The sequence below is a fragment of the Melospiza georgiana genome, chromosome 7 (assembly GCF_028018845.1).
Source record: "Melospiza georgiana isolate bMelGeo1 chromosome 7, bMelGeo1.pri, whole genome shotgun sequence".
Taxonomy (NCBI): Eukaryota; Metazoa; Chordata; class Aves; order Passeriformes; family Passerellidae; genus Melospiza; species Melospiza georgiana.
The window spans coordinates 25,215,112-25,225,285 of NC_080436.1; the positions used below are offsets into that span (position 1 = coordinate 25,215,112).

Sequence of the window (10,174 nt, forward strand, 5' to 3'; positions counted from 1 at the left end):
CCGGGCCGGGCCGGGCCGCGCCGGTGGCGGCGGCGGCGGCGGCGCGGGGCCCCGCCATGGCCCACTTCGAGACGCAGTACCAGCGCCTGGAGAGCTCCTCCACCGAGTCTCCCCCCGGCGGCGGCGACCTGCTCGTCCACGTCCCCGAGGGCGCCAAGTGTGAGCGACGGCACCGGGGGTTGGGGCCTGGCCGGCGGCGGGGTGCGGAAGAGGCCGGGGGCGCGGGGGAGAGGCAGGACACCGAGGGGAGCCGCGGCGGCGGCTGCGGGGCCGGTGTGGGGCGCCAGGGGCAGCGGGGAGGGGGTAGGTTGTGCTGGTGGCAGCACCAGGGGTGGGTGTGCTCAGAACCCCTCACCCTGTGCTGCTTCTTCCTTCAGCTCCGTGGCATCACATCGAGAACCTCGACCTGTTCTTCTCTCGCATATCCTTTTGCAGGGCGAGGGTCAGGCGGGATGTATCCCCCTCGTCCCGGCTCTAAGTACAGGGAAAACATGGAGCTTTGTGTAACTTTGTGTCAGCCATCCCTGTAGGACAGTACACAGCTCCCGAGGGGCTGACAGAACCCCCCGTGCCTTGGGACGCTGTCACTTGACACTGGGTCGTACACGTGCTTCTAGGAATTCTTGGGAACGTGAGGATGATACTGTTGTTACAGCTAATGTGTTATATTCTTAACAGAATTTTATTGCTAGCGTGGCATTTACAATCAGGGTAGTACAGGATTTCTGTAGGCAGAATCAGTGTAGTACAATTTTATAAGTAGCACAGAACAGAATTCTCTAGTATCTCTTAGTTTGTGGTTTCTAATCAGCTAGGCTCTTTACAGATCTGGACATATCTTAATATATGATTTGCTGTATCAATATAATGATCATAATGAAGACTCAAAAATCACATAAAAGAATTTGAGTCATTCACCTGGTCCTCATTGGAAGCAGATGACAGTGGGGGTATGCCTGGCTGCTGAGGGATCCCGGGTCTCACTGTCCACCAGCAGCTGTGATACAAGTTCCCACTCAGGATTTGTAACTCCTTGATTTTGTGGATAGTGCTCTGGGTGCTGTTAATACTTCCCTCTTCTGTGATGGGGTCATCACCTCTCTTGGGTTGGCCAGATGCCTGGGACCTTCAAGGACAGCACGGAAGAGAGTAATCAGCCTGGTGCCAAGGAATCTTGAGGCCCATGGGGAGGGAAAGCAGAAACCTGCTTGATTTATCTACTTGGTTCACAGGACCTTCAGTGCCTGATAACTGGGCAAAGGGTGACCCACTAATAGGTGACACCCTTAGTGACACAGCAGGGCTGCTTGCCTTATGAAATGGTGTTAGTTATGCTGACCACATTGCTGGGGGCAGGAGCAGGTGCCAGGTGCCACTACATGCATTTTGTCTGTCCCTGTCTTGTCCTGCCCTGCCCTGCCCACTGCTGTGCAGCCTGAGTGCAGGCTGAGTTTCTGCTCTGTGCTGAGCAGACCCCCGCTATGGGTGTTGAGTGCAGGAAGGAAGGAGCATGAACGAAGCCAAGTCCCTCTACCCCAGCTGTGCTTTACCTGGGCAGAGTGTGTTTGCCTTGTTTTCCTGCACTGGGGAACCAACTTGCTGATGAGTAGGGGTGGGAGAGATTTTTTTCTTGGTGGTGAAGGGAGGCTTGGCTGAGGAGCTGTGGAAACCAGTGGGACAGAAGCCTCTTCATCCTTCATCAGAAAGGAGTCTCCATGCTGTTTTCCTTGACTGTGGCTTCCACGTCTATAACCTGCATCAGAAGAATGGCTTCACTTGCATGCTGATTGGAGAGATCTTTGAGCTCATGTAAGTGCAGGTTCCCCTCTGTTGTGGCTGCTGGGGAACAGCCACTGGCATTTGCCAAGCACTTGCAGATGTGTAGGTGGAAGGGCTCCTTTCAGAATTGTCCTGTCTCCCCTTCATCAGGGTTTTGCATGCCCCAGACCTGCATTTCACTTTGAGGACCTGCTGTCTGTGGGTGTTCCTGCTGCCAGGGCTGTGGGATTGCATCTCCGTGGCATATGACCCTGCTGCTTCACGTTTTGTGGTGGAGCAGAAGGGCGATTCCCTTACAACACTTCTCTTTTTTCACAGGCAGTTCATCTTTGTGGTGGCATTCACCACTTTTCTTATCAGCTGTGTTGATTATGACATCCTCTTTGCCAATAAAGCATTAAATCACAGTCAGCATCCCACTGAGCCCATTAAGGTGACTCTGCCAGATGCCTTCCTGCCTCCAAATGTCTGCAGTGCAAGGTAGGGGCAGTGGAGGGCATGTTAGCCACTGCTCTTGTTTTCCCATGTACTCAGGGCTCCTGTCTGGGCCTGTGTCCCACTACTTGCCTCTTCTTGTTGCAGAATCCAGGCAAACAGCTTCCTCATCTGCATCCTGGTGATAGCTGGGGTTTTCTGGATCCACCGACTCGTCAAATTTATCTACAATATCTGCTGCTACTGGGAGATTCACTCTTTCTACATCAATGCCCTGAAGATCCCCATGGTAAGTCGCTGAGCCAGGGGCGGCATGCAGGGCTGCCGAGGGCCATGGGAGGCATTTGCTGGCGGTTGCAACTTGCCTTCATGCCTCTCCTCTTCTCAGTCAGACTGAGCACTCTTCCCTCTGCTCCATGGCCACATGATCTCCTTTCAGCCTCTCCTCCAGCAGCCACTTTGTTCCGTGTTACCCTCTCTGTGCTCAGTCTGCCTCTCTGCCTGCTGGCGCGTGCCTCTGCCATATGCCACCCAATATGTGTATTCTTCAGTGGTGGCCTTTTCTGTGGTGCCTTCCACAGAGACAGCATAAGCGAGGATATCCTCGTACCTCCCTGGGATGTGAAAAACCTCACCTTCCTTGTTTATTTAGGAGGCTTGGAGCTACTTAGTTGTGAAGGTCACACAGCAGATCAGTGTGTCACAGATAGGGTTGGAGGCTTGCATAGACAGCCTGCTCCAGAGTCCTCGCTCTGATGAACAACATGAAAAGGCGTGTGTGCATCCTTTGGAGGGAGAAAGTATCTTGAGAAAGGTGGGGTGAGCTGAAAGGCTTGGACTGTCCCCAGTTTTTCCATGGGCTCCCTCTGGGACACTGCTTAAGTCCCTTCCGTGTTTGTTTCTCCCTGCTGACTCCAGATGGCAGCTCTGGGAGGAACCACGGAGGCCTGGACCTGTGTTTATGCCTCCAAGGAAGGTGGTGCGTGCGTGGCTGGGAAACAGTCATCTGTGCTAATCTAGGGAGTAAAGGGCACCAAGGCAAGGTGTGGGGTTTGCCTGCTGCAGGCTGAAGTGGTGCCAGAAGGTGCCTCACGCCCTGGTGTTGAATGCACTCTGTCAGCACCCCAGGGTGTGTGCTGGGACCTGGCTTTTGTCCCTGGATACTTCTTGCTCCTAACCTTGCTGCTTGTCCACCTTCCAGTCCACCCTGCCCTACTACACCTGGCAGGAGGTGCAGGCCCGCATTGTGCAGATCCAGAAGGAGCACCAGATCTGCATCCACAAGAAGGAGCTGACCGAGCTGGACATCTATCACCGCATCCTCCGCTTCAAGAACTACATGGTGGCCATGGTGAACAAGTCACTGCTGCCCATCCGCTTCCGCCTGCCCCTGCTGGGAGACACCGTCTTCTACACGCGCGGGCTCAAGTACAACTTTGAGCTCATCTTCTTCTGGGGCCCCGGCTCCCTCTTTGAGAACGAGTGGAGCCTGAAGGCTGAATACAAGCGGGCCGGGAACCGCCTGGAGCTGGCTGAGAAGCTCAGCACGCGCATCCTCTGGATTGGCATTGCTAACTTCCTCCTCTGCCCCCTCATCCTCATCTGGCAGATCCTCTATGCTTTCTTCAGCTACACGGAGATCCTGAAGCGGGAGCCGGGCAGCCTGGGCGCCCGCTGCTGGTCTCTCTATGGCCGCTGTTACCTGCGTCACTTCAATGAGCTGGATCACGAACTGCACTCGCGCCTCAGCAAGGGGTACAAGCCAGCTTCCAAGTACATGAACTGCTTTATCTCCCCGCTTCTCACCATCGTGGCCAAGAACGTGGCCTTCTTTGCTGGCTCCATCCTGGCTGTGCTCATCGCTCTCACCATCTATGATGAGGACGTGCTTGCGGTCGAGCACGTCCTGACCACGGTCACCCTGCTCGGGGTGGGCATCACCGTGTGCAGGTGAGGTGGGTCTGTGCTGCCCCCGTGCTCCTGGCAGTGCTGTAGGGAGCAGTGGGGCTGGCAGCAATCCGTGTAGACATGCTCTTTGTTTGCAAGTGGATGTGAATCTGTGGGGATGAGGGGCATGGCTGGGGAGAGGTAGTGATCCTGGCTGCAGTGGTTGTATGGTGTGAGGGGCTGGTCTGGTCGGAAGGCTACAGGTGGAGCTGTGATGTGGGCCAGTCACCCTGCCCTCCCAAGATGACAACTCCAGGAACTGAGGTGTAATGCTGTGATATTTCCCTGTCCTGTCATGCAGGTCTTTCATCCCTGACCAGCACCTGGTCTTCTGCCCAGAGCAGCTGCTGCGAGTTATCCTGGCACACATCCACTACATGCCTGACCACTGGCAGGGCAACGCCCACCGCTACGAGACCAGGGACGAGTTTGCCCAGCTCTTCCAGTACAAAGCGGTGAGCTTGGCTTAACTGTGGGGCTGGGGACTCCCCCCCATCCATCACAGGATGGAGAAGGTGCTGGAGAGCTCAACAGCTCCTGGGCTTAGAGAAGAACAAGGCAGCATCCTCAGACATACCCTGTCCCAGAAGATGGAGGGCTACCTCTGGGGTGTTTTGGGATTGTGGGATTTTTGACCCTCAAGTTTGTGTGTTGAACCTATCATTTCTGTGCTTAGGTCTTCATCCTGGAAGAGCTCCTGAGTCCCATCATTACCCCTTTGATCCTCATCATCTGCCTGCGGCCCAAGTCCTTGGACATTGTTGACTTCTTCCGTAACTTCACCGTGGAGGTGGTGGGTGTGGGTGACACCTGCTCCTTTGCCCAGATGGATGTGCGCCAGCACGGCCACCCTGCGGTAGGTCCTGTGCTGCCCACCAGCATGTCTGCTCCTTTAGACCCATGAGAGGCTCGAACTCACCACTCCTGGCAGCCCACAGCCCAGCCACCCACCTCTTGGCACCACAGGTCTCTAGCTCCAGAAGGCTCTTGTGGCCCAGCTGTGATTATTGACCAGATGCTTTGGGAATCAGGCTCTGTCATGTCTTTGATATCATTGCCTGTTTTCACAGCCAAGGGTTCTGTGTCCTCAGGAGAGTGAAATGTGGACATTTAGAAAGTGTGGCCACTTCTCTCCTGCTTGTACTCAGGACAGAAGCAGTCTAGAGGAAATAGGAAGCATTTTCCATTATGAAAAATCTATGATGGAGGGAAAAGGGGTCCATCTGTTTTGTGTGCCTTGGAATTTAGATTACTTGCCTAGGGAAAGACTTCCTAGGGACACACTCATCAACTAGGAAGGAAGTGAACTCATTGTGACAGGAAACTTTTAAGAAGAGTTATTTGTTGACTCTAATTGTTCCTGTCTGTGTGACTGTTCCCAGTTCCCCAGTTCCCTTGCAGGAATTCATGTTCTGAGATGGAGTTGGAACAAACTGTGTTTGTAGCTTCTTCTCCTGAGATGGCTGAATGAGCATGGGGACTTCTGGTGTGGCATCTGCTACATAGGGTGCCATGGCCTTGCATGGGCTGGGTGTTGCATGCTTTGCCCAGACTGATTGCAGCATTCCCAGGGCTGGCAGGGTTGGTGGCAGGGTTGCAAAGCAGATCCTGTCTCTCATTACCTGTCTCTTGTCCACAGTGGATGTCAGCAGGAAAGACGGAGGCCTCCATTTACCAGCAGGCAGAGGATGGCAAGACAGAGCTATCCCTCATGCACTTTGCCATCACCAACCCCAAGTGGCAGCCACCCCGCGAGAGCACAGCCTTCATCGGCTTCCTGAAGGAGCGGGTGCACCGGGACAGCAGCGTGGCCCTGGCTCAGCAGGCTGTGCTCCCTGAAAACGCCCTCTTCAGCTCCATCCAGTCCCTGCAGTCAGAGTCAGAGGTGCCCAGGCTCAGGGCGTGTGGGTTGTTCTTGGGGTGCTTGCTACATGCTGGGAAATTCATCGTCAGGCCCTCTGGGTAATTTTTCCCTTGCCTGGGATGAATCTGGGGATGAAAATGTGGTAGATCAGCACTATCTGGGACACTTCTGGGTTTCTAGAGAAGGTAACAGGCTGTCCTAGAGCCCTGTGAGATGGGATAAGGGCCTGGATAGCCCAGCTCTGTGTGTCTGGTGAGATCAGTCCTCCAGCTCTTCACAGAACAGTGACACTTTCTCTTTGAACTCTGCAGCCTCACAGCCTGATTGCCAATGTGATAGCAGGCTCCTCAGCCCTGGGCTTCCACATGAGCCGGGACGGACAGGCTTCCCGCCATCTCTCAGAAGTGGCCTCGGCTCTGCGTTCCTTCTCCCCGCTCCAGTCTGCCCAGCAGCCTTCCAGTGGCTTCCAGGCATCGGGAAGGGAAGGAGAGGGAGCCCAGCCTCGTGGTGCCAGTGCCATGACAGCCTCTGGGTAAGCTGCTGGCTGGAGAAGGACAACCTTGGACATTCCTTTACCCTTTGCCCAAATGCCATCCTTTGTCCTAGATGCACGGTGGCATTTATCTCTGGAGTCTGGACAGCAAGGGACATTCACAAGCAGAGTTAGACTCAGGTGTGGGTGCTGGTGCCAGGTGCTAAGGCTGGCCCCAAAGGATAGTGTCAGGGTCCTATTGCTCTCCTGTAGGTACTACAATGGTGAGAGACCCCCATGTAAGGAAGAGGCAGTGCCATAGCAGGGCTTGTGTATTTTGGGAGATGCTGCAGAGGGGCCTCCTCATACCCAGTTCAGGAGCAGATCTCTGTGAGCATGACATTAGAGTGGAGAGGGGCTGGACATTGTGGGGGCACCTGGGCAGGAAACACTACTGGTGTGTTCTGTGGCAGTGCTGATGCAAGGACCGTGAGCTCGGGGAGCAGCGCCTGGGAGGGTCAACTGCAGAGCATGATCCTGTCGGAGTATGCCTCCACTGAGATGAGTCTTCATGCACTCTACATGCACGAGGTGAGCAACCCAGAGCTGGGCTGGCCTGAGGGGCCTGGAGCAAGGCAGGCAGGACTGGGCTGCCCTGTCCATTGTGACCAGAAAACCAGTGTGCATGCAGCGCTGTGGAGAGGGTGTGTTTGGGCATCTGGTTTCTCCCACGCAGCTGAGTCACTGTGTTTTGGTTTGCAGTTGCACAAGCAGCATGCCCAGCTGGAGCCCGAGCGGCACACTTGGCACCGCCGGGAGAGTGACGAGAGTGGGGAGAGTGCCCACGAAGAGCTGGACACTCAGCGGGGCGGCCCCGTGCCCATTCCCCGCTCTGCCAGCTACCCCTTCTCCTCACCACGGCAGCCTGCCGAGGAGACAGCCACGCTGCAGACGGGCTTCCAGCGCCGATACGGTGGCATCACAGGTACGGAGCCAGGGCAGAGGTCTGAGTCTGGGTCAGAGCTCTGTAACCCATGTCCTTTATGGACTGGCTAGACACTGGCAGTCCCCCAGGCAGCTGATCTAATTTCTTGCCTCTCTTGCAGACCCAGGCACAGTGCACAGAGCCCCATCACATTTCTCTCGCCTTCCTCTGGGAGGCTGGGCCGAGGACGGGCAGTCAGCGAGGCACCCAGAGCCTGTGCCAGAGGAGAGCTCGGAGGATGAGCTTCCGCCACAGATTCACAAGGTGAGGGGGATGGCTGTGGCTGAGAGGGGCAAGGTGTACTCTGATGCCAGGCTGGGGTGCCGGCAGCTGGTCCCAGTCGGTGCCACATTGTCTCTCTATCTTGCAGGTATAGCCTGGTAGACTGGGGATCTCATGGGGCTTGCAGATTGGGAGCCACCTGGACAGCAGGATGTGGCATGGGCTTGATTCTTCTCCTGTACTGAGTGGATATTTTGTTGCCATCAATTGCTGAAGAGACAAAACTTGCCAGGCCAGCGTCTTTGCTGTGGCACCTTGTGTCTAGCCATGTGTCAAGTCAATGCCACTCTGACTTGTGGGGTGAATGCGTGTGTGAGTACATAGCTGTGTCTGTGTTCACATCTGTGTCGTCCGTGTCGGAGGATCTCTGCAGAGCCTGTGGAAACTGATGTGACGGGACTAGCAGTGAGGAGCTGCTGGTGGACTGCTTTGGAGGTGGCAGCAGGAGCTGCTCTTCAAAGGGATGGGAGATGGCATCAGCTCCATCCAGATGTATGCCCGAAGCTGGGACCTGCCGTCAAAATGAGGGCAGGAGTTGTTGAGGGTGGTCTGAGGGAGCTCAGCCTGTAGCACCACACTGCCCTGCCTGCAGCCCTGAGAAGGTGCCTAGGATCATGTTAGTCCTCCCAGAGAGGACCAGTGTTGTGCCTCTCAGCCCAGAGCAGGACAACAGTGGGGCAGTCACCCAGCCCTCTGTCCCTGCACCCTGCAGAGGGATGGGCCCTGGTGGCTGCTGCTGGTATGAGTACAGGTGAGATATAGAGCTGGTGGGAAGAGCTCTGATTCAATCCAGAATGCTGCAGCTCTTCCCTGACTCATGACAGCTGGCCCATTCCCTGCATGCAAGAAAGGGTCATTGGAGTGATGCCTCCGTGCCAGGGCAGCAGCGTCCTCCCACGTATGGCACCTATGGGATGTGGGCTACTAGTGGGCTCTCCTGCAGTGCCAAAGAGACCCCAGTGTGGAGCAGCCTGGCATCTTCTGGGAGTGCTCACAGCCCACTCAGAGCCCACCATGAAGGGCTTGTGCTCTGTGTGTTGGTTCCTTTTCCCCAGGCACAAAAAAGACCAGACCTTTTTCCCCATGCCCAGGTGCTGTTGTATTGGTTCTGCCCTGATGCAGCTGTTCCTGTGGAACTGGGTCTTTCTTCTTCCCCGGCAAAGGGTTTGGTTCATCTCAAATCTTGCCCAGAGGTTCCCAGCTCCTCCTTTCCTCCTGAAACCTTCTTTTTGCTTACAACATGGTTTCAGCTGCTTTGGAGAGCATGCAGCTGTCTCATGCCTGGCAGAGCAAGGAGGGGCATCCTGAACCCAGAAAGGAGAGGCATGCCTCAGCCCAGACTTGGGATGGTGGTGGGGAATCAGGATCCTAGCTGTGCAATATAGCCTCAGACAAGACCTTCCCACCATCCTCCTGGTTTCCCTCTTTTCTCTTTGCAGCTTCTGGGGAATTGCATCCCAGCTAACTCCTGCCCACGACTTCCTTTCCATTCCCCTTGCCTCTGGCAGGGGCTGCTTGTTTTTGTCATGCGCTCTGCGAGCACTGCACATCCTCCTCTGCTGTTTCTGGAGTCCAGGGCCATCCCTTTTCTCGTGCCAGGGTTATTGCCCTCTGCCCTTTGAGCCTGGGACAGTTCTAAGCCACCTGCTGCCGGTGCTTCTGCACCTGGGTAGCCATGAGCAGGCCAGGGGGCTTGCACAGGGGCAGCAGGCTCCTTATTGCCATGGGGAGGGCTGGGCAGGGCTGGAGCTACAACTGCTCTGGGGTCTGTATGAGATCAAACAGAGTGTTCTAAAGCAGAGCTCAGGATGGGGATCAGCTCTTCAGTGCTGGGGTCAGGGCTCTGTGGACCTGGGGGCTGCTGGGGTCCTTCCATGGAGAAGTGGCTGCAACCACTCCATAGCAGCTTCAGCTTGGGACTGTCATGGCTTGGTGAAAGAAAGCAGAAAGCAAATCTCCTAGGAACCCAGATTTTCCAGTGGCTTCTCTTGGTGCCCAGGCTGCTGCCTCCCCTCTCTGGGCCTATGGGACACTGTGTCTGGGCTTCTTAATGGAGTTGCTGCTGGTCTGTACAGCTGAACGGCTGGAAGCAGTGCCCTGGGGCAGGGGGAAACTCTGGATCTTGCCCTGGGCTGGCAGGAGGGAGAGGCCAGGCATAGCAGGCCCAAGTCTTTGCCGCATGTTTTGCTTGTGTCGTCAGTGTCCCATGTGCATGGCGAGCCGCTCTTCCTCATCTCCTCCTGAGATGTGCGGGCACGGAGGTCCCTGGGGAGTGCAGTATCAAACCCCCGTGCCCTCGCTGTACAGCTGTATAGCCGTCTAATAAAGATGGGGTGTATCATCCCTGCCTGTGTCCGAGTCTCCCTTCGCTCTGTGGTACGTGCAGCCCACCTGCGCCTGCCTTGCGCTG

General features: G+C 55.8%; 1 protein-coding gene across 1 annotated transcript; it reads left to right on the forward strand.

The window, feature by feature from the left end:
- The first annotated feature begins 19 nt into the window (after nt 1-19).
- On the forward strand, nt 20-10,107 carry ATG9A (autophagy related 9A). The gene is made up of 14 exons (XM_058027518.1): nt 20-159; nt 378-420; nt 1,744-1,809; nt 2,098-2,259; nt 2,362-2,503; nt 3,416-4,164; nt 4,463-4,616; nt 4,838-5,017; nt 5,801-6,046; nt 6,337-6,557; nt 6,971-7,088; nt 7,260-7,482; nt 7,604-7,746; nt 7,853-10,107. The coding sequence occupies exons 1-14, from the start codon at nt 57-59 to the stop codon at nt 7,856-7,858; spliced, it is 2,556 nt and encodes an 851-aa protein (XP_057883501.1). The 5' UTR covers nt 20-56; the 3' UTR covers nt 7,859-10,107.
- Nucleotides 10,108-10,174: the final 67 nt, after the last annotated feature.